This window comes from Trachemys scripta, chromosome 22 (assembly GCF_013100865.1).
Source record: "Trachemys scripta elegans isolate TJP31775 chromosome 22, CAS_Tse_1.0, whole genome shotgun sequence".
Lineage (NCBI taxonomy): Eukaryota > Metazoa > Chordata > Testudines > Emydidae > Trachemys > Trachemys scripta.
In genome coordinates, this window is record NC_048319.1 from 3,209,247 (window position 1) to 3,236,056 (window position 26,810).

General features: G+C 55.8%; 1 protein-coding gene across 5 annotated transcripts; it reads left to right on the plus strand.

Moving 5' to 3' along the window:
• The first annotated feature begins 216 nt into the window (after nucleotides 1–216).
• Nucleotides 217–26,747, plus strand: ABHD8 (abhydrolase domain containing 8). Of its 5 annotated transcripts, none has more exons than XM_034755195.1 (5): nucleotides 217–528; nucleotides 17,482–18,229; nucleotides 20,316–20,486; nucleotides 21,028–21,244; nucleotides 22,270–26,747. In XM_034755195.1, the coding sequence occupies exons 2-5, from the start codon at nucleotides 17,490–17,492 to the stop codon at nucleotides 22,420–22,422; spliced, it is 1,281 nt and encodes a 426-aa protein (XP_034611086.1). In that variant the 5' UTR covers nucleotides 217–528; nucleotides 17,482–17,489; the 3' UTR covers nucleotides 22,423–26,747. The 5 variants fall into 5 exon arrangements, with proteins under 5 accessions (XP_034611086.1, XP_034611088.1, XP_034611087.1 ...); XM_034755197.1 differs by lacking the exon at nucleotides 217–528 and adding an exon at nucleotides 9,911–10,157 and having other exon boundaries at nucleotides 21,028–21,288; nucleotides 22,270–22,372; XM_034755196.1 differs by lacking the exon at nucleotides 217–528 and adding an exon at nucleotides 9,911–10,157 and having other exon boundaries at nucleotides 21,028–21,288; nucleotides 22,152–22,362.
• The last annotated feature ends 63 nt before the right edge of the window (nucleotides 26,748–26,810 follow it).

Below are 26,810 nucleotides of genomic sequence, written 5' to 3' on the forward strand. Positions count from 1 at the left end.
AGGACTAGTGCACTTTCCACCCCATGCCAGGGCCTAGAGGGGAAGGCATGTCCCCTTGCCCCTTTTTCTCTCCCAAGCTCTCCAATAGGCTGTAAATTGGGTGACTTTTTGCTTCCATTGGTAAGATTTCCTATCTGTCAGCGTGAAACTCCTCCTCGGTGGGAGGGATTGAAGGGGCTTCTCTATGGCTACAGAATACAAGGGCACATAGGTCCCCCAAATCCCCCAGAGCCAGGCTATGGTGTTTTCCCCTCCACTATGGTTCATGGAAAGAAGATGGGAGGAGAGATTCCATTTTAAAGCAGATGATTTTAGCTGAAGGGACGGCTCCATCGTTCTTACTGCACATGCAAAAAAAAAAAAAAAATGTAATCAGAGCATCTCAGAAGCGGAGCATCCCACCAGCGCTAGCTCCTTGCACTGGCGGCTGCTGACTTGGGCTTTTCTCCCTCCCCCCTTTTTGCTTTCTTCAAGATTAATCCTTTTATTTGCACTCTCAACCGCTGACAATTCTTGTCAATAAATGAGGTGAGCATTATGTTCTGTCTCTCTCGATTTGTACAGGGGACTGAATGTACAGCTGGAATTTGGGTCATGCACCGGGGAAAGGAGGAGGGAGGTATTCTGCACGAGGAGCAAAATGGCCAAAAGACCCACTCGGAAGCTTAAGATCAAAAGGGATTTGAGAGGCGTTAAATCGGATCGCAGGAGACTAGGGGAAGGCGGTAACTGTCCGAGTGATGCCAGGTTGTTTGCACATAAATAGCTGTATTATCCATGCATGCTTAGGCAGGGGAAAAAGCTACCCACCAGCAAAACTTAGGGGCATGCATCTCCTGTTGTGATGCAATTGCAGTAAATTATCGTTGGCTCTGAGCAAGGCACCACTGTTGCCGTGCGTTGCAGATCTGCTTGGATTTTTGGTTTGGGAAGGAGGCAGAGGGGGCATCTTAATGTATTGATTTGGACTTGTTTGGGGTTTTTTTTTTCCTTCCTTCTCCAACTGGTTCGCTACTTTCTGTCGTTCAGGGCTGTGACATTTGCTGCTTCAGGAATTGCAGCTGGGTTATTTTGCGGCTCTGCATTTTGTGTGTGTGGGTGGGGGGGGAGACAACAAGGGGAAAGGGTGAACCAGCAGAATATCTCTGGAAGGGAAGATGAAGGGGTGAACTGACCACTAAATCCAGGCAGGGTCAGATACAGGTTGTTTCACTGTGCATTGCATGATCTTTTGTGTTTCTCTAGGTCTTGTGTGGCAGCTAGCTAGCCATGGCTCCCAACCTGCCTGGCATGTTACAGAGGCTTTTATTTTTGTGCGATGCCATTTCTCTTCTGAACATAATTTGTCTGTATTGTCCTTCTGTGGGGCCCAAAGCAAAGTCCTGCCACTGGCTATGGGACTTCCCCTCCCCCGCTTCTTGCAAGGATGCCGCATATTTTAATTGCATCCCTGTGCAAGGGGGCTGGAACAGTTTTGTAGTGGGGGTGCTGAGAGCCATTGAACCAAACTGTAAACCCTGTCTATAATGGAAACCGTTCCAAGCCAGGGGGTGCGGGAGCCCCCCTAGTTCCAGCACCGACGTCCCTGTGTATGCTGAGAATTTCACCTTTCAGGGCTTGGTGAGACCTGCAAGCTGATCTGACTCTCTGGGGATCCCATTTCTATTGCTTGCAAAATTCTCCCAAATACTCCCCAGCATCCTAATAAACCAACTAGTGATACAATCAGCATACAACAGGGGTTCTCAAACTGGGGTTCGGGACCCCTCCGGGGGTCGCGAGGTTATTATCTGGGGGGGTCACGAGCTGTCAACCTCCACCCCAAACCCCGCTTTGCCTCCAGCATTTATAATGGTGTTAAATATATAAAAAAGTGTTTTTAATTTATTAGGGGGGTCGCACTCAGAGGCTTGCTGTGTGAAAGGGGGCACCAGGACAAACGTTTGAGAACCTCTGGCATACAAGAAGCCAGGCACAATGTAAAAAACACAGGTGCTAGCCTTCCCGATACAGAATGTTTGCTCCCTCCCCAGTGGGAACATTGCTTAAAAGGCAGTGAGATGGCTCACTAAAATTAGTGGTGCAAACTGTTAGCTCCTGTGTGCTCATTAGAGATCCCTGTTTAATTGGCATTACATTTGAATGTTTTCTCTGTACCTCAGTTTTTTCCACGGGGGGGGGGAGAAGAGGGTGTGAGGGGAGGGAGAATAACAATATTTGCATGTTCCTTGGGGTGTTGTTTAGCGCCATTCATAGTTGTGATTCTTGGATGGAAGGGACGAGAGAGGAGCAAATGATTATTGCAATTAGAATTCCAGCTTTGGCACTTCTAATGTCTCTCTCCATTTCCATGGCACTTTACAAATATTAAGTCCCACAACTCCCCTGCAAATATTACTCCCAGAGTGGGAAACTAAAGCACCAAAAAGGGATGTGAGTTTTCCCAAGGTCATGCAGCAGGTCAGTGGCAAAGCAGGAGAAGAACCCAGATCTCCTGGCTTCCAGGTTCCTGCTCTAACCATTAGACATGCTCCCCAGTGAATAATACTCTTGGTTGATCTGTTGGGGTCAAACACTCCTCGTGACTTCTGTGAGCAAAGATGAGCCCAAAGCTAAGGATGCAGAGGGGCTGTGAAAGGACATTTCCACCCCCCTCCCACCCTTTGGCCTGTGGATTCTGCACTGTGGGCAGAACAGGGGAAGACGCTTTCCATCAACTTGAATGCCAGCTGGATATGAAAGCTGACCTGCTGGCATTCTCATTTATACTAGTTCCCCCCAAGCCTTCCAAAGAGGCAGGACGGGCAATCTCAGTTGTGGGGGGCAGCGCTTTGGTGGCTGTCCAGAGAAGCCAGGAGGCAGTTCTGGGGACCCCCTCCTCTGGTGTGAGCAGGCAAACCCAGGTCCCTGATGGAATGATCAGTCGGGAACCTTGCAAATCCTGGCCTGGAACAGCCCACATAGGGGATGGTTTGGCCCTTAGTCATCCCGTATAGTAGGGTGTTGATGGTGGTTGTTAGCCCAGCACCTCTCTGGGGGTGGGTACGGTATAAGTGTTGATGTGACATACTGACTCCATGTACTGTGAGCCTTGCACGCATGACCGTAGTGTTACTGGATTCATTTTTCTTGCCTTCCAGCTCGCCCTTTGCATCTGGGCCCTCTTTTTCTCTGACTGTGATGTTTTGCCATCACGTTATATAAAATTCAAGGCGTTTCAGCTCAAAGTAGGTCAGTAAGTTGTTTTTCCTCGGCCTGTCTGTTCTGCCAGGCACGAACATCCTGGAAGTGGGGGAGGAAGACAGGGAGAAGAGAAGTCAGGGAGCTCCGCAGTAGCTTTGTGATTCAAATGCAAAAGGCCCAAGAGCTGAGCTCGGAGACCAAGCCTGGGCTTGGAGAGCAGACAAGAGTGTCTGTTTCTATTGCAGGACTACCCCTCAGCGTCATGGTGGTCCTGGGCATCTCTCTACTGCAGGATCAGGGCTCATTTTCCCAGGGGAAGCTGTGGTACTGGCAGGGAAGATGCTTATAACTTGTTTTGGTCTCATCCACACAAGAGAGCTCAAACGCTGTAATAACCCCGTCTGGGGGCTACCGTGCGGTAACCCCATCCCCAAGACAGTTGCTTCTGCAGTCTGGATGAGCCCTTAGTGAACTGTGACTGCTGAATTGATACCGTCTTGACTTCTGGAGGTCGTGTGGTAACATTTCTGTCGAGAGTCTTAATGAAAGGGGTTTCGGGGAGAGGAAGCCCGAGGCCCCTGCAGTGGCTTGAAGCAGAAGATTCCAACTTTGCTCCATCCCTTCTCTGTGATGTTTCGACTGAGCCTATCCCAGGCGGGTTATGCAGGGGGCAGGGATGCAGAGACAAGGGGGTTTATATAACGCTCGTTGCGCCTGACTCACTGTTGTGACTGGCGTTATGTAACTGGTGCTCAATTCTTTGTGCTGGGGATGGCAGATGAATGTACCCAGGGCTTGTCGCCATGGTTACCAGCATCTTTACAAAGTTCTGTACAGTCCATATGGTTTCATTTTCAGTCTTTTCATCCTCTGGAGAGAAGAGGCCTGGAGTTTTGGCTGCCCTTGAGGAAGGCAGAGTTCTCTGGTGGTTCGAGCAGGGGAGGTGGAGGTGGGAGACTTGGAGACAGTTCCCAGCTCTGCCACTGACTTGCTGGGGGATTTTCCCCACCCGAGTGGAGTGCTCTGAGAGCAGCAGCTGAAGGGTTCATATAAATGCCATATTTATCTGCCACACTTGCTGGGTGGCTTTTCCTCAGCTTCCAGGAATTCCTTTACTGAGCAAGGGCTGGGAGCGCCAAGCTAATCATCAGGAAGGGGTTTGGAAGCAATCCCCTGCCCTGTCCTGTAGGAGGGCGGGGGGGAGGGAGGGAGGTGTTGGTTTGAGCAGCAAGCCGGCACTGGAGTTTGCTGGGCTCCCAGTAACCTTCCCTGCTGGGTATATAAGAGCAAAGGTGTCCCAGCTGAAGAGGCTTCAAAGGAAACAGCCCTGTATTGTTCAGAGGGGGCCTGCCTCCGTTCTGGAATATCCTTTTCCTCCAGTTCTCTGGTCGATTGTGCAGTTAACTCTTCCTCCCCCAATGCAGTGTTTCCTCCTCCTCTAAGGGGTGGGATAATGGCTCCAAGACGCTGTCAGTCGGTTAGGTCAGGAACAGACTGGGGAGTGGGGAGGGCTCCGTCTATGTTCAAAGTTCACAGTGTGGAAAGAACGTCCCAGTACCGACACGTGATTGCTTGGGCTCTGTCACCGAGAGGTGCTTCATCATTCTGCACATCTGTTTTTGCCTGATCTATATTTTTCTCCTTCAGCCTCTTTCTGCCTGGTCAGCAAACACCCCTGATCTGTGCCTAGTGTAGGGAGGGGGGGCAGGGAGGAGTTAAATGGGCAGCAGGGGGTTGAGAATCAATCCGTGGCCTAAGCCAAAGAAGCATTTATCAGCTTCCCTTCTCCTTAGGGACCTAGGTTCTGATCCTTCCCATTGGCTTCGGTGGACTCTGGATCAGGCCCCTAGTTCTGCTGGCCTCAGGCACTTAAGCAGTGTCATTGCTGCCAATGGTGATATCTGGCTTCTAATCTGCAGCACAAGCAGCCTTCCTGCTGCAGGATTTGGGCTAGCACCACGGAGAAGGCCCATGAGCCACATGGGGACAGGTAGCAACTGTGAGAAGGCTGGAGAGCTGCTCTGTGTATCTGGAGTCAGGAGGTGAGAAGAGGCAGGAGAATTTGCTTCCCAGTGAATCTCTCTCCAGCTAACAGAGTCCCTGCCTGAGACATGGTGATGGAAAGTTTCCAAGGAAATCAGGTCTGGAAATGAGCAAGATGGGCTAATTGAGTTTATCCTGGTAAATGAATCAAATTCTAGCAGATCAGCCAGAAATCCTATTAAGTTCACTAGTCTATTACCCATACGGAGATCATTAATACCTCGTGTTATTGAGGGCATAGCTTAAATCCAAACCCTTATTGGAAATCCCGGGAAAATGACCTTTCTGGTGAGGTCTGAGGTCTTTGGCTCCTGGTAGCCTAGGAGTTCAGAGGACTGGCTGTCAGGACTCCTGGATTCTATTCCAGGCTCTGCCACCGGCTCCCTCTGTGACCTTCGACAAGTCATGTCTCTCTGCACCTCAGTTTCCCCATTTGTAAAATGGGGGAGGATGCCTTGCTTACAAGGGTGATGTGCAACTTAAAGCATGCAAAGGGCTTGGAGATTCTCAACTGGAAGATTCTGCAATGGGGAAAGGATGGTGGAGTCATCTTCCAGGGCGATATCTGAGACTGACTCCGTCGCTCATGGGCCCTGGCTCTATTAGGGAAATCTAAGCAAAGATTGCACCCCATGGCTACCACTGCTTCAGCCCCACTGGCACCAGCAACATTGGGAACCCTAGTAGGGATGCTCCTACTGGTGTTATAAGCACTGTATCCTGTAGCCCACCTCTGAGCCTGTGGTTTAAATATACTCCAGCTCTGGCTACACTGATCCTCCCACCATTTCAGTAGGGTATGAGCAGTGCAAGAGGGAGAGAATCTAGGAAAGAGGTTAGTGCAGAGAAGGCCGAGGGGGTCTCCTTCCAGACCACGATCCCTGCACTGCACCCGGCTTCCTTCCGTTCTGCCTTTCCGTATCACAGTCCAGCCTCATTAGAAGCTGAGTTTAGCTGACTCTGGGTTTTGCAGCTGTGCTAATTTGCCGGTTGTCAGGGCTGATGGCTGAGCGCTGTCCCACGCTGAGCATTGCCAGGTGGGAGTCAGGCACCCAGCACAATGGGAAGAATTAGGGAGAAAATCTTCCAAGGGCTGTCTCAGCAGGTTGTGAACTAGACCAGCTCTGCCTTGGTTTCTGTCATCCTGTCTTCACTCTGATGTGTGGGGAGGATTTGGAAGCCTTTCGATGATTTGGTTCCTGGGGTTTTCAGTAGGGGTCCCTCTCAAACGTGATTAGAGCCCCACTGGCAATATGGAGAGGAGGTGGGCAGGACTGAGTGCCCTACCCCCGAATCTGCTGAGCAGGTCAGCCCCATGTGAGTGAGTAAGTGTCCCTGTAGTGAACTGCTGAAAACTCCCATTTCTACCACCCCTTGGATTTATTTCTTCTCTGCAGCTGATGTAATAGCCATGTTATTCGTTCAGCATGTGTCACCCCGTGGCTAGAGCAGCGAGCTGGCAGGCAGGCTTCCTGTGATCTGGTCTCACTTCTCTTCCTGACTCACGGTGTAAATTCCGTGCCTCGGTTTCCCTAGCTGTACTATGGGGTAGCACAGACCTCTTGGGAGGTGGCGGGTGAGTAAAGTTGCATTAATGAATGTCTGCTCTGAGGTCCGTGTAGGAAAGGAACTAGAGAAGCAACAGCAGGATTCTTCTGGACAGGCTCAGTGATCAATGATCCCAATTCAGCAGGGGTGGGGAGCACTGGGAAGGGAGGATTTCTGTCTGTAACCCACTAACAGCTGTAGTTAATCTGGCATCCTGGGGGCCAGGATCAGGTGAGCCAAGATGCCGCAGAGACCTGTTGAAGGGAGAGATGGGTAAGACTGAGCCATTAGGAGCAAGTCAGAGACAAGACTCAGCACTCCTTTCCTCTTGAGGAAGTCTGGGTCTTGCTCAGCCTGATGGTCACAGCTTCTCCTTGCTTTGCAGGGGAACTGAAGAGAGTGGGGGTTGGCTCATACACATGTGTGCAATCTTGCAAAAATCTGCTTGCCTGGGAGAGTGCATTTTTTTGATGGGCAAGGGAGACCTCCCCAGCTGTCCTGATCCATCTTCACGGGAAAGGGAGGGAGGCCAAGTAAGGATTGTGCCTGGGCAGGTAAAATGGTCCAGACGGTTCCTTCCCCCCGGCCCCCGGTGGAGGAGCTGTGAACACCATCTTGGCCGTGGGGAAGACAGTGTCAGCAGGATGTGGGTGTGTGACGAAGCGGCGGGATCCATGCAGCAGTGGAAGGAGCAGCCTTGCAAAAGCGTTTAAGAGATCAGCTCAGCCTGTGAAAAGCAGGTTTCTTCAGCCGCAGCAAATGCAGGCGGGAAGGAGACGCTTTATCCGTTTAGCCGCTCCGCTCCCGCTGCAGCCTGTCCATTAGTATTTGCTGAGAGCCGCAGTCCTGCGCTGCCAGATCAAAGGCCTTATTAACTCCCTTCTGATGGCATTTGGTCTTGAGGAAGGAAACGAGGCTCACTGAGAGATGAATAACATAGGGGCACTGCAAAGAGGGATGGGGAGAGAAGGCAGGAAGGGGAGAAATCCACAGCCTGAGGGTGGCAGGAGCACTTGTAGCAGTTAGAGCGGCGGGCTTGGAGTCAGGACTTCGGGGTTATAGTCCTGGCTCTGCTGCTGAATCACCATGTGACCTCTGTGCCCCACCCCATGCCTCAGTTTCCCTGTCCGTAACACTGGGGCGATAATACCCGACTTACAGGGGTATTGGGAAAATTCAAGTGTGTACATGGCTTGGAGAGCCTCACAGGGAGGGGAGGAAAGGGCAGAATGAGAGGGATTTATTTGGGGTCAGGGGGAGGTATATATTCTATAGGGGCATTCCAGAAATCTCTGTTTCCCCAGTGACCCCCCAAGCAGCCAAGGCAAACTCTCCTCAAAGTGACCCTGGTACCGATGGGCCTCTTCTGTCTCCCATCCAGGCTACTAAGCCTGCAGCCTGGTGCCCCAAAGGGGTGAGGGAGGATTTAGCCAAGTGAGACAAAGGCAGAACGGGGCAGTCGGTTTCCGCCGTGCCAGGGGGAAGGGAGGCCAGGCTGTGGGATCTGCTGCTCTCATTCAGAGGCTCATTTAATTAAAAGGCTAATTATTGTCTGTATTCAGAACAAACAAACAGAACCAGAGGTGCATGAGAACAGGGCTTGAACCGTTAACCCTTTGGGCTCAATGCTGCCTGGTGACCACAGCCTGTCTACCCTCGGAGCAGGGTCAGCATGGGCAGTAGCAGAGTTACCTTCTCTGAGGCAGGGCCCTCTGCCCTGCCCAGCCCTGCCCTGGCAGCCCCCTTCTGGGGTAGGTGGGGAGCTCGGGCCCCATTCAGCCCTTGACTCCTGGCCAAGGAGGTAGTTGCCGTTTCATTTCCATAACAAAGCCCAGATTTGGAGCGGTGGCCAGTCCTTCCCGGCCCCCTGGGGTAGTCTCGTTTCCCCCATGCCCACATTGTCCTGCACCAGCTTCCTTGCAGCGCTGTTGCAGGGGCGAGGGTGGCAATTGCAATCCCATCTTGCCCTGGAGCAAGTGCTCAGACAATACCTCACTGCTGTCTCCACCGCTCAGAAGCTCAGACGCCGTCCTCTGCTCTGACAGGGCCCCAGGCCTGTGCCAGGCGAGACATTTGGTGCAAAGTGTCAGTTTAACTCTTCTAATGGGGCCTTGGTCACCAGCCCAAGTCTGGCACCAACTTGCCTGTCTTCCAAAGCAGGCCAATACTACCTGCAGCACTGCGGAGCAAAGTGTCTCCTGTTCATCATAAAGGCAGTCAGGGCTTCTCCCAGCTGGGGGTTCCAGTCCGGCTCTGGATAGCTGAGTGCCATGTCATGGCAAGGTGTGTCCTTTCCCAACAAGCGAAGGTGTGTACGCATCTCCCTTTGCCTTTGGTCAGGTAAGGAAAGAGGGTCCGATTCCTCTTCGTCCTGCAGCTGAGTGCAGCAAGCTACCATCTCTGTGTAGGAGGCTGTTAAATCTGCTTGGCCCCGGGTGTGCCAAGTGCCGAAGGCGCCGGGCAGTGCTGACTGACCTCTGGTGTCGGTTAATGTATTTCGATAGGACACAGGTGTTTCTCAGCTTGTTTTCGGTCAATTTGTGGTCGCTGTTCCCATGTTGGTAAGGATCCTGACTTGCATTTAATCAAAAGAGAAGAAGTTTCCCCAACTCCCACCAAAGGTATTTGACCTAGTGGGAGGACAGAACTGACCCCTGCTGGTCACAAGACACCAACTGTGGCAGGGGACCTTAAAACAGCTGGACAAAATTCCCTTTAAACCTGATCCTCAATAATACAGCTTAGCTCCTCCATTGACTTTTTTCATCCATCGATCTCAAAGCACTTTGCAAGGCTACTGCAGATGGGGAAACTGAGGCATAGAAAGCAGACATGATCTGCCCCCATGGTCACACATCAGATCAGTGGCAGAGATGAGACTAGAACTCAGGATCCTGGTGGTGCCCCATCCACCAACGGTTTGAAAACGGGGGTCAGTAGAACAAGTTTACGCTGCTGGCTCCACCCCCAACATTTCCCCCAGTTATTCCCATGTCTAACCCCACCGACCCCTCTTTTCATATGCTGGGAAGTCTCCTGCTTTGACTCCCGTTTGCTGTGTCAGCCGGGGAAGGGGCTGTCCCTTTAAGAGCAAAAAGAACTGGGGTGGATGACACAAGCTGGTTTAGTGCAGCTATTAACAGTTACAAGGATTAGGAAGCTGCCAGAAAGATCTTGGCATTCTAGGGATTGTGCCGCATCCTGCACGGGTGCCCCTGAGGCATGTCTGCGCTGGGGAGCAGAGGATGCCCAGACATGAACTCAGCTGGGTCCAGAAATCACAGCACAAGGGCACTGGCTTGACATTGCCTGGCCTGTGTGAGGGTTGCAGTAGCTGCTCCACCATGTGATGGGAAGAGAGAGACCGGCTGGCTGCTTTCAGGGTAAGTTCTCTAATGCCTCCACTGGTGTTTTCTTCCTCGCTGGGGCAGAGACGGGGACTAACCTGGGCCTGACCCAGGATTCATTACATGTGTCTGACGAAGTGGGTATTCACCCACGAAAGCTTATGCTCCAATACATCTGTTAGTCTTTAATGTGCCACAGGACTCTGTTGCTTTTTACAGATCCAGACTAACACGGCTCCCCCTCTGAGCTTAGGGTCCAGTTACCCACTTCCATGACTCTGAGGGCCAGGAGCCATTGGAGGTGCTGCTGTATTCAGTGCACAAAGCAGAGCAGCTGGGTCTTTATATGCTCCGTCACCCTGACAGGAGGCAGGTTTTAATGTGTCCCCTTGGGACGCGTGGGTTCTGCTAACACGGACATGATAGCAAAGGGACGCGGCAGCTTTAGACGTGGGACCTGATTCTCCTTTACCTTGCACCGCCAGTGATCCCTGTGCATTCCGATCGGGTAGCAGCATGCATCTGCTTTGCACGGGTGACACAAGTGCCAGTGAATCGGGCACATTGTACCTTGGATGATCTTTGCGGGATATAATTCAGGAATTAAGGAACACGTACACACTTGTGCTGTGTATTATGGATCTTGGCAGATGGTGTGCACGTGTGTTTGTAGCAGGCACAAGCTAAAATATGGGAAAACTAAACCTGCAGCCCCATGGTTTCATTATTTGGACTCTGGCCTCGCCAGAGGGCGGGGTGTGTGTGTTTCAGCCAGTGTCTGGGCTCCGTTGTGTTGGGCCTGGTACCAGTAAGTCAGTCCCTGACCAATGGGGAGTTCACAATCTAGGCTAATGGCATGATGTCAGGAATTCAGGGGGAAGTTGTGGTGAGACGACATGTCAAGTCCTGTTGGTACATTTCACTGTCCAGATTGTTACATGGCATATGTGGGGGGGTTTCCACTTTCTGAGCCTTGATTTCAGAGCTTGGAGAGAACTGAATTGTAGCTACTTATCCCAAAAGGAAGAAGGGAATTGACAGGAAACTCCCTTCTGACTTTGCTAAGGGAACTGGTGCTCAGATGAGCTGCGTGAGGTAAACAGGCTGCCCCTGTGGTGAGAAATCCCCAGGACCGGTCACTTGTGCTGGGGACCGATTGGGCAAAACCACTTACTGGGACTAGCTGCTGATATTCAGCTGGCATGTGGCACATCTAGTCTGTTCCGCTCAGATTCTTGTACCGCGCCCAGCGTCGTGGTATCAGAGCTTCTGGACTGGCACTGGGAGGGGGAAGGTTATTTCTGATGGATGAAAGTTTTATTCTCCATCGAGTGCGTTTGGATGTTCTTTGTCGGAGCCCCTGTGGCGTGGGGGATGGCTGATACAGTCTGGATGGTGTGCGGGGTGCTGGGGGGGTCTGTAATGCAATGCCAAGGCCATTACGGGCAGAAGAGCACAGGATCCAACATGTAAAAAAGTTTTGGATCTCTTCCCTCGAGCTTATAGTCACCCCCTGCTCCTCTCCTTCCTTCCCGTCAAAGGCCTCCCGGTCCCTTACAAAGATGAACCTGTGTAGCCACACCAGTCCCTGCTGGGAGGCAGGGCGGGGTCGTTATCTTCAGCTGTGGGAGACTGCAGATGGGTCTAGAACCCAGGAGTCCTGAGGCAGGGTCCCTTGCTTTGCCCTCCAGCACCTGTTCCTCACCCAAAGCTGAGAACAGAACCCAGGAGTCCTGACTTCCACCCCCTGGTCCAACCACCAGACCACCTGTCCCCCAGGATTTATTTGATTGCACTAATTCCTTCTCCTGCCGTCTGTGAACAAAGCTCTTGTCATCCTGCCGGCGGGTGGGTTTGAAGTGCGTTGGTGGAGTGAAGTGGCCAGCTCCTGACAGCCTTGCTGGAATTTATACGCTTCATTCCCTGCTGGAAGCATGCGCTTCCCTGCCTCCATTCTGCAGGGACTTGTGTCTGGCTGGCAGTAAGTGCAGGCATTAGTGGCTGGCGGGGGGAGCTCTCAACAACCAGCCCCCTCTGCACAGCAATGGATCCAGCTGTGCTCTCCTGCCCTAACAGCCCATCAGCATCAATAATTCACGCACCAGCCCGGGCTTGGTAAATAAGAAATGCACTTCAACCTGCCCAGCGGGAGGGGGGATCTCCCGAGCCCCCCTGCAGGGACTGCGTCCTACGGGCTGCCTGGCTCCTGCAGGGAGGGGGTCAGGTCGACACAGATATCTGGGTGCGGATCCTTTACCTGGGCCCTGGGGCCTCTCTCTGCGGGGATGGTGGGTGTCTGTGCTGTGCCAGTCAGAGTCACTTCCGACCCAGGTTACGTTCCCAGGATCCCCTCTGTAACTGCTCTTGGCATTCAGATTACAGATGAACTTGGGTAATAGACGAGCTCTTCCTCTCGCCCTCTGGGCATCCGTCTCCTGTTCCCATCTGCATGGAACAGCCTCCCTCCGCGCGCACCAAACACCCCCCCGTAAGCCAGGTCATCCAACAGCAGCGGTTCAGTCCCCGTTCTTCGGCGTTGGGTTTTGCTTCTCCACATCCAACAGTTCGACATGAATCCAGCAGCTACACCTGGCCCTGTTCTCCACAGGGGCTGGCCCGGCTCACTCCCAGCGGCTGCTTGATAGCCTTGTAGCCAAGGACCAGGTGACCTGAATCTTATCACCTGGCCTCAGACTATTCACCTGGGAGGCAGCTAATTAGTCACAGGTGGGGTGCAAGCCACGCCCCCTCAAAGGCCATCTCACTGTAGGACACCATCCCCCTCGTCCTTCTTCCAACAGTGGGGATGATCCTTTGACCTACTGTTTTATCTGGAGGGCTGAGCATTAGAGTGGGTGTCAGGAACTCCCAGCTTCTGTTCCCTGCTTTGCCCCTTGAGCAAGGTCCTACCACCTCGCTGGGCCTGTTTCCCCATCAGTAACAGGGATAATGACCCTGGCCCACCTCCTAGAGCGGCAGGTTGCAGGACTTGAGAGCATGGCTAGTAGGAGCTCATTGCACTGAGGGTGGCTACACTGGTGCTATTGCACTGAGTTCAGATCTCCAAGCATATGGGGTGAAATTGACCCCTGTGCAGAGGGGCCAGGTATCACTTTTAGGGTGATCAGATGTCTCGATTTTATAGGGACAGTCCCGATTTTTCGGTCTTTTTCTTATATAGGCTCCTATTACCCCCCACCCCCTGTCCCGATTTTTCACATTTGCTGTCTGGTCACCCTACTTAAAACCCCCAAGGCCTCTGTTCCTCTTCGGTCCATGGGAGCCTAACTTTGCTGTCTTCCTGGCCCGGCGTGAATTTCCCCCCAGTGCACAATCTAGCATCTCAGTGCCGCAGCAGCTAGGAGCGACTCTCCCGTGTATCCCATCACACCATACCCACACACCCACACACCATAGCTACACACGCTGAGCTGAGTCCCTGGCTTGCAGTCACCCCGGCTCTCCTCGAGACAGGTGCAGGCGACGTCTCTGGGGGATCAGAGCAGGTATGAACAGAACGTAAGAATGGCCAGACTGGGTCAGACTAATGGTCCATCCAGCCCAGCATCCTGTCTACCGACAGCGGCCAATGTCAGGTGCCCCAGAGGGAATGAACAGGACAGGGAATCATCAAGTGTTCCATCCCCTGTCGCCCCTTCCCAGTTTCTGGCAAACAGAGGCTAGGGACACGATCCCTGCCCAGCCTGGCTAATAGCCATTGATGGACCTGTCCTCCGTGAACTTATCGAGTTCTTTTTTGAACCCTTTGCTGTGACCTTTGCCATTGTCCCTCCTTCCTACCCCACATTTGTGCATTGGGTTGAAAGCTTGTTGCACAAGTATTTTACAGCTTTCCCTGTAACCCTGACTCTGCATCGCTTGGAATCCCCCCGTGCCTCTTGCTCTTCATGGCCACTGGCTTGGCCCACGTGCCCACTGCGGACGGGCGGGAGGAGGGACGCAGGCTGGCAGAAGAGTTCTCCAGACACAAAGATGCTGCAGCACACCCAGCAACCCCGGCAGTTTCTGATCTGGATTGAGACTCACTCCTGCAACCATGGGGACCTCTGGTGAGGACCCAGGAGGACATGAGGATTCTTCAGTAAAGAGCCAGCACCTTACATCTGGCAGTAGAGTTACTGCAGCCCTCCGACACATTACTCCAGCGGCCAGTACTTGCATAGGATGGGCTGTTTCTCCTGGATGTCGCAGCATTGCAGGGCGCTCTGGGGAAAGCAGCTCTGTGTCTAACTGGGACACGGGAACGGCCACTGTTGTCTTGGCGAGCCAGCTGGGGGGAGAGGGGACTAGGAGACCCTGCTCCAGAGACACACGGGGCCCGGGAGCTGGATGCTAGCGCGGCTGCTTTCGCCCCAGCGCATTGTTGACCGGCAGCAGCCGGGACGTTCGCAGTCGCCTTGGCTCACAGCGGCTAGATTTGGACACAGGTGGATGTTGAGCAAACTGGCAGCCCTGGAGCTAGAAGTCACCTGCTTTTTCACAGAACTGGGACAGTGATGGGCAAGCGTCCCCTCTCCCGAGCCTGCTGACGTCTCAGCACTGAGCTGGAAGAGCCACCCCTGGGGCGAGAGAGGAGCCCAGTCTCCAGGATTATTTCACCCTTGGCCTCCCCCCTGAGAACGGCCAGCCAGCGGGGCGGGGGCATGTAGTGCCGATTAAATGGAGACCCACCAACTCATTTCACATAGGGGCCACCCGATGGTTACGTCTGTCAGCCCCTGCCAACCTGGGCTGCCTTTGAACCAGCGCGCTGCAGGGGCAAGTCGCCACATCCCATCCCCTATTGGTATTTAATAGGTTGTGCCCGGAGGCCTTGGTCAGGATCGGGGCCCCTCTACGCAGGCAGTGCCCCTCCAAAGCACCCCCTCATGGCCAGGGGGGCTCTATGGTCCCTGCCTCCGGTTTCTCCTCACCAGGGTTTTCCATCCCTCCCGGGGCTTCTCAGCGTTCCAGCAGGGTCACTCTCAGGGTCCAGGCCCCTTTTTGGGATAACAAGAGTCCACCCAAGAGTTCTTCCACCCCACTTGGGACCTTCGTCAATCCACTCCCAGCCCCACCTGGCCACAGTCTTTTCCCTGCAGAAGCCTCTCTGGGGAGCAGTGACTCGGGCTTCCCACCTGGAGGCTCAAGATTGCAGGAACCCTCCTCTCCAACCAGCTCTCAGCTGGGCTTTCCCCCTTTTCAGTCCCACAGCCCAGGCAGGTGTCGCAGGCTGGCTGGTTGCCCTGTTATACACCAGCAATGCTCAATGTTGCCCAAATGGCCCCTGCTCCAGAGAGTTCACAGGCGAAGAGAGGCCCCCTCCAGGCTCTCGCTGGTTTGGGATGGTGAAGGCAGACGTCGTAGCTTGGCCTGGGTCCTCTTACTGGGGGTGGCCTGGACCAGGATGGTCTCGCACTGATCTGTATCCTCAGCTGGGCCTTCAAGTTCTAAGCTCTGGTCCTTGGTGCGAGGCTGGGACGCCAGTAAGAATCCCTCCCGCCCCCTGAGGAAGGGGAGCCACAGTTACACCTCCCGCAAACTCCCCTTCCACATGGTTTTCAGACTTGGTTTAGGGAATGACTGTAATTAAACCCTCCAACTCCCTTCCCTGTAATTTCAAGCTCCCAATATTTGTACTGGTGGTTTTGACGGGAGATGCATTATTCAGACCATTCAAATCTAGATATGTTGGTGGTGGTAGCTGCCTTTCCTTAGCGGCTAACTCAGGGCCAGAATTCAAATGTAGATTTTTTTTGAATGTGCTCTTCTTTGGGAGTTTCTTTGTTGGCAAAAGTCAAAGAATCTGATTTAAACGATTCCCTGAGAGTTTGAGCTGATTCAGAGCTGAGCAGGGATAGCAAAGGTGTGCGTGTTACCGGGGTGAGGGGAAGGGGTGTCAGTGGAGGGATGGGAGGGTGATTCGTCAGAAGCAGCAATGGAACTGGGTGTCACAGAATACATTTACACTCCCCTTGCTGTCCGGCTCTGCGAGCAGATTCCTTTCCCAGCCCGCATTCCAAACTCGCCCCTTCCTGGGATTTGGCTTTAGCAGTAACCTAAATTCCAGCTCAAGCCTTCCCTTCAGGCTTGGCTACACCTGTTGTTCCTCCCTCAGGCCTGCTCAGCCCACACCCTAGATCCTCGCTCTCTTTCTTTCTGTCCAGAACCCACTTAACCCTTTCTTAGCAGAATCAGCCCCTCCTCAGAGGGTGGGGATGTTTCAGGTTTAAACTGTCAGCTGGGCACAGCCTGGCCTGTGGGCTCAGGCGAGTCCCTTCTCTGTGCCAATGACCGTAATAATCTTCCTCTCCTCCCATGTTTGTTGTAAGTTCTGATTAACGAGTGTGTCTGTAAGTGTTTTGGGGTGTGTAGGTGCTAGGCAAGAGCAAAGGAGTAGAATTAGCATGAGTGTGTGTGTGTGTGTGGTGACCTAGATGCATAGCTCCTCTGGGGCCTGTCTCTGCCAGTCTGGGTGGCTGTGAGATGCCAGGGATTGTTGCTATCTAGACGCTGGTTTATTGCCACTTGAGTTTCTCTCCAGCCGGGCTGGCTGTGCGTCACACTTGCTTAATCACAGTTGCCATCAATGGAAGGGACTTATCCACAGCCACTCAGCAAGTCAGGCCCAGGAGTCCTGACGAAAGGGGACTAGATAAATCAAAGGGTATTTCTCAATCGCCTGCAAAGCATGTGTCGGGGGGGGGGGGCGGGGGGGGGGGGGGGGGGGGGGGAGCTGTTACTGTGTTTTGGGAGTCAGGACACCGGGGTTCTGTTTTTGACACCGTTCACGGGACTTGAATCTCCTCTGACTTTCCCGGAGGTGACTTTGCTGGAGCTCCAGTAGCACGAGGAGAGACTCAGGCTGCATCACGTCGCCAGTGCCCCATCTGGGCATTTGCAGTGTCTCTGCCGGGGGGGCGTCTGTGCTAACACTCCGCACTTACCATCTCCAAAGCAGGAGAAATGCGCATTGCCCAGAGCCCGTGGGCCCCATTCTGATCTCCTTTACCCCGGGCGACTCCTCTGCCTCGACTTCCTGCTGATTCACACCAGTGTAAGTAAGAGCAGAATCAGGCCCCCTGGGGCCACATTGGGGGTTTCTTTCTTCTGATTTCGGGCGAGGGTGACAAAGAGGGTGTCAAAGAGGGCGAGGACACGCAGTGCAGGGCAGAGAAGAACCAGACTCAGTCGTGTCCTGCTCCCACTCGGCTGCTTGGCTCTCCGGCCCTGAGACAGGCCAGATCCTCTGAGTCACACCCCGCTGCAGACGGGAGCCCCGGGGGAGCGGATGGGTTCAGTGGGAGTCGGTCTCCTTGCTAACAGCTCTCCTTCTGGCCTGCCTTTCGCCCCTTCCCAGGAAGCATCATGCTGACCAGTATCGCCGATGGGATCATGTGTTGCCTGATGGGCAAGACAACCAACGCGGTGGGGCCCGTGGACAGCGTTGAGTCCAGCGACGGCTACAGCTTCCTGGAGGTGAAGCCCGGGAGGGTCCTGCGGGTGAAACACACCCTGCCCACCCGCCAGTCCGAGGAGGGGCCCGAGGAGGGGCTCGAGCGGGGCGTGGTGCACTGTAAGCGCAAGATCACCCTCTACCGCAATGGGCAGCTGGTGATCGAGAACCTGGGCGATGCCATCCGCTCCGAGCTCCTGCACTGCCAGAACGGCCCTGTGGAGCCCCAGAGCACCATGGAACTGGAGCTCTCGGACGTTGCCGGCAATGCCTCCACCCAGGGCACCGCTGCCAACCCGGGCTCCGGCGCCCGGCAGGCTCCAGCGCCCGGCAAGCGCCGGAAGCGCAAGCCCAAGAAGGTCGTCAACATCGACTGCAAGAAGCAGATCAGCAGCTGCAAGGGGACGCAGAGCGACGTGGTGTTGTTCTTCATCCACGGCGTGGGCGGCTCCCTGGACATCTGGAAGGAGCAGCTGGACTTCTTCAGCAAGCTGGGCTACGAGGTGGTGGCCCCGGACCTGGCCGGACATGGCTCTAGCTCCGCCCCTCAGATCGCGGCCGCCTACACCTTCTACGCCCTGGCCGAGGACATGAGGGCCGTCTTCAAGCGATATGCAAAGAAGAGGAACATTCTGATAGGCCATTCGTATGGGTAAGGCACTGGCAGGCGGCAGAGAGGCTGGCACGGGGGGTGCCCAGGAGGGGAGAGATTGGGGCGGGTAACTCCCCACCCCAGCATAGTCTTCCCTAGTGACTGGGTCTCTCAACACACCGTGTGGGTCAGGACTCACCGCTGAAAGAAAGATGATAGGACTAGAGGTCTTTCAATTCCAGATCGGTCCATCCGGTCTCATGGCCCACCCACCCATCAAGCTGGATCACACCACTGGGCCACTCCTGGACTGGCCCTGTGGAAGGTGGGGGAAGCCCCCCATGCAGCTGGCCCATTGTCCCGTCAAGGAAACTAGCAGCCCAGGTTGCAGCCAGAGGAAGCAGTAATGCATATAGACCTCTGACGCTCTGGCTCTGATCGGTGGGGGAGCTGTGTGGCCTGTCTCTTTAATGATAGCTTCTCCCCAGCGGGCTCCTTGTCTGTGACTCTGTCGGGGGTGGCTGGGAGTGGTCAGCCTCCTTCCTGCTCCCTTGATTATTTTTTATTTGGTTCTTAAATCTGGGAGGAAACTCTGCAAACCCAGCATCAGCTGCAGCAAAGCCCAGTGCATCTCCTGCTGCCTCTTGTCAACTGGTGCATGATCCCTACCCCCAGGCGGATTCAGTCTGCATCCCCCCATCACAGGCCCTAAACCTGCGCTCTGGGGGGCTGTGCCGTGCTGGCTGGCCAGAGTGTCAGCTCCGCTCCCCCTTTTCACTGCTGCCCGGGGAGCGAAAGGAGCCTGTGCAGGCTCCCCACAGCACGTGCTTCACCCGCAGGGGAGGGCGCTTCCCGTCCTTGGCCTCTCTGCTGAGAGCTCCGACGGACGAGAGGGCTGGAGAGCGGCCGGTGGGGCGAAAGTCCTGGGCTGCAGGCACCTGAGCTGAGACCAGCCACCTCATTGCACAAAGGGCTTGTGGCAGACCTGATCTGGGAAACCGCACCTGCACGTTTCTGTAGCTCGTTCCCACCCCCTTGGCCTGTCCAGCTTCGATCCTGCCCCGGGGGCTCCCGGCCACTCACTTGCAGGCCTAGTGCTCCTGGCAGTGAGGCAGGGCCAGGCAGCTCATCCCACCAGCTCTTGCTTTCCGGGCAGGACCAATACGCATCATCTACCAGCGTCGAAACTAGGGTGACCAGATGTCCCCATTTTGTAGGGACTGTTCTCATATTTGGGCCTTTTTCTTAGATAGGTGCCAATTACCCGCCACCCCCGGTCCCGATTTTTCACACTTGCTGTCTGGTCACCCACTAGTCTAAACTGAGGCCTGGAAACCTCATTTCACTTATGCTCAGCACCATCTCCCCTCCCCTCCGCTCTCTAATGCTAGAAGCAGGCTGCACAAAGACCCCACCTGTGACCTCCGGGGAGGCTGCCGGAGGGGCAGTGACTGCTCCCAAGCGGCGCTGATGACCTGTCCTGCAAGGGGGAGGGGGCCCTATAAATAGCAGTAAGTCCAAGAAAGTCAATTAGGCAGCAGTTAAGCAGTGCGAAGACAGGGCGGGAGCAGGCATTCAGAAAGGAGCAGGCCCCCGCTGCAGCCCCCCGAGGTATTTAATGGCGTGGATGAGAATAGAGGAGACAGAGACTGGCTCAGAGCCGGGGATTAGGTTTGAAAGGCAGCCGTAGAACATGAAGGGATCTTGGCTCTGAAGTAGATCAGAGGTGAACCCCCCCTCTCCCGCCGCCACCCGGGTCCTCGGGCGATGGACACTCTTATCCGTGCTGTCTGATGATTGATTTGCAGTGCAGCGAGGATCAGGCCATCCCTGGCCCAGCTCTGGAGCGTCGGTGTGATTCAGACCCCAGTAATTATGGAGCAGAGATGGCCTAGCAGCTCCCCAGGGAAGGTTGAGTTCAGGTGTGGGACTAAACCGAGCAGCTCCCTCCCGCCCGCCCTGGGGCTCAGAACATGTCCCAGGCAAAGGAAATGGTACAAGCTGGAGCAGTGATATTGGGGTTCCTCGGCTCTCGGTCATCCCACATGTTTCCAGTAGGACTGGATTAGCAGGGGAGGATTACAGGCGATCGGCAGAGCAGTGTGTAGGGAGCCCAATCAGATAATGTCCCATCTCCTCCTTGCAGGGTTTCCTTCTGCACCTTCCTAGCCCACGAGTACCCGGACCTGGTCCACAAGGTGATCATGATCAACGGGGGCGGCCCCACCGCGCTGGAGCCCAGCCTGTGCTCCATCTTCAACATGCCAACCTGCGTCCTTCACTGCCTGTCCCCCTGCCTGGCCTGGAGCTTCCTCAAGTGAGTTGCCAACGCTTCAGACAGCTGTTGCTGGAGCAAATTAACCCTGGGGAGGGAGAGGTTTGCAGAGGGGTATGAAAAGCTGCCCCCACCTCCGCTCGGTACGACGGGCCGTACCAGCAAGGGCAGAGGCAGCACTGGGGATGTGCCAGGACTAGGGGCAGCCACAGCTGGCAGCAGCTCCCCACATCTGCTTCTCACCCCCCTCGTGCACAGCTTCACCTATTGTCCCGCTGAGCACGGCATCTGAAGGGGCTAGTATGCACCCATGACAGGGGCCAGCTCGGCCTCTCGCAGCCCCAAGAGGGGCCAGGCTCCAGCTGACCAGAGCCGTGCAGGGGGAGATCATCTGGGCTCTGCCATTACCCAGACACAGTCTGTCTGCCCAGCAGGCAAACGGCAGCTCTCCCCCCCAGCCCATCGCCCAGGCTCACTCCCTGTGCCAGGCGTCTTCTGCGCCAGCTCTCTGTGCTAGGCTGGGCTCCCCGTGACCTGGGCTGTGTTGTTAACTCTCCCCCGCTCTCTGTCGTGTGCCCGGCAGGGCTGGCTTCGCTCGCCAGGGTGCCAAAGAGAAGCAGCTGCTCAAGGAAGGCAACGCCTTCAACGTCTCCTCCTTCGTCCTGCGGGCCATGATGAGTGGCCAGTACTGGCCGGAGGGCGACGAGGTCTATCACGCCGAGCTCACCGTGCCGGTGCTGCTGGTGCACGGCATGCACGACAAGTTTGTGCCAGTGGAGGAGGATCAGCGGATGGCCGAGGTACAGTACCGGCAGCCAGACCTGCGTGGGCTGAGGAGCACAGCGTGAGTTAGAAACGATGGGATTTGCTACGTGGGGTCAGGGCATTGGTCTGTGTAGTCAGCTGTGCCGGACCAGACCCGTGGGGTCATCGCGCCTGGTTTTCTCTGCCTCTCCCCTGCTGCCCCCAGCGAGCCCCCTGCCCTGGCATCTCCCCTCCCCTTAGAGCCCCTCAGCCCGGAGTGGGCTGGAAGCAACACCTCCCGCAGGTGCAATGTGCCCTGACCCCACCAGCCCTCTCATTGGACAGAGACCAATCTAGCTGGTGCAGCCATTGGATGAAATGTGGTTCTGATTTGCATGTGCAAATACAACATCCTCCCCTTGAACTCCCCTGGCAGAGGGGCAGAGTAGGGGTCCAGCTGGATGCAGTCCTGGGGGCAGAGCCACTCCGTGTGGACAGTCATGTGCAACACACGCTGGTCAACTTGGGCATAGACTCTCCCCCACTGTCTGCCCCCCTTCCTTGCCCCTGATCAGAGAGGGCATGATGGGCTCAGGGCACTTCTCCTCTCTGGCTCCCGTGCTGCCAGCCAGCAGCCACCTCCCTGGAGGTCACCCTGCTCCCCCAGGTTAGCTGGAGTGTGAACAGACAGGCAGAGCCCTTCAGCTGCCCTTGCCCGGCGTTATCTCCTCTTCCTCCGGGGACGAGCAGCATGGAACGTGTCGCTGGCAGGGGCAGGGCGGCTCTCGCAGCAGCTTGTGTCCCAATGAGATAAGCCCAGAGCTGGGTGCCAGGACTAAAGCGGGGCGGGTGGGGGTGTGTGTGGGGGGGAGAGAATCAGTCCATGCCCACTGAGCCTGACCTCAGCCCCAGGAGCTCTGCCATTGAGTCTGACAGCTCCACACTTCCTCCTTGCACCAGCAGGAGTACAGCCCTGGTATCTGCCCAGCTGTGAGGGAGGGGGAGCTGCTGGCTGGGAGCTCGACTGGTCCAGTTTCCATAAGCCCTGATGGCCGTCCTGTGCCCTGTCCTCTATTCCCAGATCCTGCTGCTCGCGTTCCTGAAGGTGATTGAGGAGGGCAGTCACATGGTGATGATGGAGTGTCCGGAGACGGTGAACACCCTGCTCCACGAGTTCCTCCTGTGGGAGCCCGAGACGCCGGCCGGGGAAGGGCGAGAAGTGGAGAAGAAATAAGCCAGTCAGCGAGTGGTGACCCGGCTGAGGTGCTGCTTTGACGGGAGGGACTTTTCCACGTGGAGAGAGACGGGGTCTGAGTGCAGGCGCAGAGGGGGGGTGTGGTGGAAAGGCTCCCCCCCCGACGCATGGAGTTGTTTCCTTCCCTGGATACGGCTGGATTGGAAGCTGGGCTGGCTGGCGGCTAAGCACAATGGCTTCAAGGGGAGCGTCTTTGCAGGGCCTGGCGCGCGCAGGCTGGCGGCAGGAGTAGGACAAACTGGCCGAGGGGCGCGCTCCCTGGGAGGGCACGGCCGCTGCTGGAGCATCTTCATCCTGTTTCCTTGTAGTATAATTTCTCTCATGCAATGGCCCCATTTGGGGCAGGGGGTGGAGAAGCGAGACTGTGGGGAGGGGCTCAGACCGGTTCCTCTCGGTACAGCACGAGGGGCATCTCCGCTCCCCAAAGCATCCCACCACCCATTCACCAAAGGGGTGCTTGAAGGGGGAAGCCAAGAGATGAGGATGGCTCTGCCCCCTGGACAAAGCCACAAGGGGCAGCATCTTCCCATGAGCTCTTAGCAACTAGATCCCCCTCTTTGCTTCGGCTGAACGTGTGCCAGCCCCGGGCAGCCGGAGGGCCAGTGGTGGGCTTGACCCTGCCCGACACAGGGTACCTGCCCCGAGGAGCTCACAACCGAAATGGCGTGCGGCTTTTGTCCCAGGGAGAAATGAGGACTGGTCCCCGCATGTCTGGCTGGTAGCAGAGCAAGGCGGGATAGTGACCGGTGGTGCCAGACTCCGAAGAGCAGCCCTAGAGCCTGGCTCCTGCTGACCCCTAGCTGCCCTGCCTTGGGGCTGGGCCCCTAGATCTGCTTGACACCAGCTGGCCGAGAGGAGGGGGCGGCTCAGCAAAGGACGAGCCGTCCAGCAGCAGGATCTCCTGTTATTTCTCAGCACCCCCACCCCCGGCACGCCTTCCACCTCCTAAACCACCAGTGCTTTAGGTACTTTTCCCCTGGCTTCATCCACCGCCGACCCTCCGTTTCCCCACACAACCTGCCATGAACCGATGGGGCCGGCGGAGGGTCTTGGGGAACTGATTTTGAAGCTGCCCCATGATCAGTCAGACCGTAGGTCAATGACACTGCATCCGGATGCACGACGACTCCAGACTGCTCCCTTCACTGCGGCCAGGCCCTGCCTCCGAGCCTTTTCCTCGCCAGCCTCCCGCTGAGCAGCTCCCAAGCACGCAGTTTGGTAGCCCTGCCGGCAGCTGAGCGCGTCCGCATGCGACGCGGAGAGGGGCCCGTGACGCGTCATCTTCTAGCCAGCAACCCTGAGCGTCCGTCCAGCCCCGTTAGCGTCACTTTTTGCACCAAAACCTGGTGGGCGTGGAGTAATCTAGCCCGGGGTTAGTGTGGGGAGGAGAACACTGCAAGTAATGAAAGAATAACTACAAAAGAAAATCGGTCACGTACCTCTAGATGCAAGTACTATGGAAAAACAACCCTCGGACCTGGTCCATGCGGCTTTTCCGCTGGACCCTGGCAAACCCAGCAGCGGGGCAGGCACCGTCTGGGAGGGGCTGAGTCCGTTGCAGAACAGGGGCTCCGAAGAGTTGAAAGTTGAGCTCTGAGGCTCCCCCTCCACTTCGACAGCAGCGTCCAGCTGCAGGCCAGACTGACCCAGAGGCAGAGGAAAAAGTCTCTCCCCACCCCTCATTTTCAGCTACTAGGAGCGAGGGGATGGGTGGGGGCTGCTGCATGCCAGAGGCCTGGCTGGGACAGCCGTGCAGGCCGCCTGTCGGCTCCCTCCTTCCCCACACTGGATTATTGCCCATAAAGGAACAGCGCTTCGTGGGTGTACAGCTGCACACCAACCCTGTGCGGCATTGCCCGGGCCACCAGAGCCCACGCCGGGCTCAGGGATCTCTCCCTGCCCTGCTCTGGCATCGAAACCAAAGAGATACAAACCAGCCCTCCACAGAGCAGCTCCTGCACTCTGCAGAGAACGGAACGGGGCGGGGCGGGGCAGATCTTCGCCCCGAGAACGGAGGCTGAGCCAATCCTCTACTGGAGCTGGACCGAGTTGCTGGAAGGACCTTTGGGGGCCTCTTGAGGGCAGCTGGTCCCCTGCTCTTCTGCACAGCCAGGGCTGAGGCGCTTCCCAAGTGCCAGGCCATGGGAGGGGCTTCTGCGCCCACCTGTGTGATGGCACCACTTCTCCAAGGCCAAGCCTGCTCCAGGCACGCTCGGCCCTGCCACGGACTGCAGTGGCCGTGGGCCAAGCCAAAAGCCACTGCTGAGCTTGGCTCGCCCCCGGGGAGCACAGCCCCAGGGTCTCTGACATGACAACAGGAACCACCATAAGCCTAGCGATGGCCCTTCCAGAACCTAACCCCTCTCCCGAGACAGCAGGTTCTAGTGGGGAAGAAGCCTGAGTGTGGCAACCCACCATATGCGAGAGCAACCCGACTCCCAGCCCCGCGGCTCCCCGGGAACCAGCGGGGTTTGATCACTGACTGAAGGGCGTCGCTCCCAGGTGCTCCTGACCCATGCAGCTGTGCCAGACTTGGCTCCTGGCCCCTGCCCAGTGTTCCGCTCTCCGGACCGGTTTGTCTCATGATGAGAATTTTAATGACTTACAAGGAGCTTCAAAACGTGTTTCCATTTACACAGTCGACTTTGCCTCCAGTGAACTGTGTGACCAAGTGGCTGCTATTAACCTGCGGAGGCAGAAATTTCTAGACTAATGCCATCTAGACACCCTCGTCACCAGTGACCTGGCTGGACGACCCCCGCGTTACAGCATCTCTATTATCCTCTGGGTCCTTCATTCTTCGTGGACACTGCCCAGCACTTCAGCCTTCTCATGTTCTATTTCAGACCAGTTGCAGAAACGTGCATAGACCTGTCGTAACCTTCGGGCCCATCCCTTTGGGAGCTGAATCCTCACTGGTTCTTGCTGTGGGGCTCGGAGGCACTTTGCTTTTGAGTGAAGCGTAGAACTGGTCAGGAAAGACGCCCCAGCCCATTGGTAAAGCACAGGGGGATGTTAACCTCAGTGCTCTGGTCCAGGCCCACTCTGGGCAATTACACTGTGCCTGCTTAAACTGAACCCTGCCATTTCCAATTGAAACTGGGGCGCAGCTGCTGCATTTCAGTGGGCAGTGAAATTATCCCACTGTGGCTCAGACAGCCCCGGCTCACTGGAAACTACAGACAGATTCTCTTTGCAGGGGCATCTCGGAGAGAAGCAGCAACTCAGCCACCTCTGGCCCCGAGCAGCAGGAAAACGACCCAGCAGCTTCCAAGGAGGAAGGACTAAACGGCAGACAGGCTCCTGGCTCTAGTTCAGAGTTCTGATGGGGGCCGGAACCGCTAACGCCGAGGGGTCTGTCGGCCACACCCTGGACTGAGGAATGTGCAGTAACAACCCCATTGCCAGAGCGTGGATTTGCACTGAGTGCAGACTGGGGACGGCTGCAGCGCCAGCCAGCCACAGGAGAACACTGTGGCTGTAGCTCAAAGAAATCTCTGCTTACTGCAGTAGACAGACTAGTCTCCCCCCCCATCACCCCCCAAAACAGGGGCAGCAATTGACCATGGCAAAGGAAGCAGCCCTGGACCCAATTCCTTCTCACCCACACCCTGTGCAGTCACTGACACCAGTGGGTGTAAAATGCTACCGCCTCCAAGCAGCACCACCTTAGCACTAGGGGTTAATGGCTTCCCCAGGTGTGGGATGAAGAGGATGTGGGTCACCTGGGTGCAGCCCTGTCCCCCCCCTTCCCCTCACCCTTAGAGCAGGGTGTGTTCAACTAGCCCCACTGATGGGGCGGGGGGGAGGAGCTGTTCTCCAGTGAGGAGGGAGGGAGAAAAGGCCAATGCTTTGGTTTAGGTTCTCTCCCACTAGGTGGCAAGGGTGAGCTTCCCAGAGAACTGTCTCTAACCACCAGCACCAGGCAGGCAGGGGCCCTGGGGGCGGAAGCCTGCTGCTGGCACTGGTCTGCCAGGCTGGCTGATTTGACCATTAACACTCCCTCCCTGCAGCTGGGCTCCAAGAGCTGCTTCCCCCCCCCCTCCCTCCCATCCTCCTGAGTTGTACTTGGAAACACAGGGGTGACCTTGCCGCTGCGTTGAGGTGACTGTTACTGTGCCCTGGTCGTGGTACACGTTCTTTTCAGTGTTTGTTGCCATGAATTCCGGAGTCTGTGCCGCTTGTACCTGACCCTGCTTGTGTTGAAGCAAAAGGAAAGTTGTGCACTGTAATCCACCATTTAAAGATGAAACCCTAACCTGTGAGCGTGCCATTTCATACAGTAAATAGCCATTCTATTCTCAGCACGTGTGACTTTATTGACTCAGTGCCGGCTCCTGCAGCCCTGGGGCAGGGTCTGCTCTGTG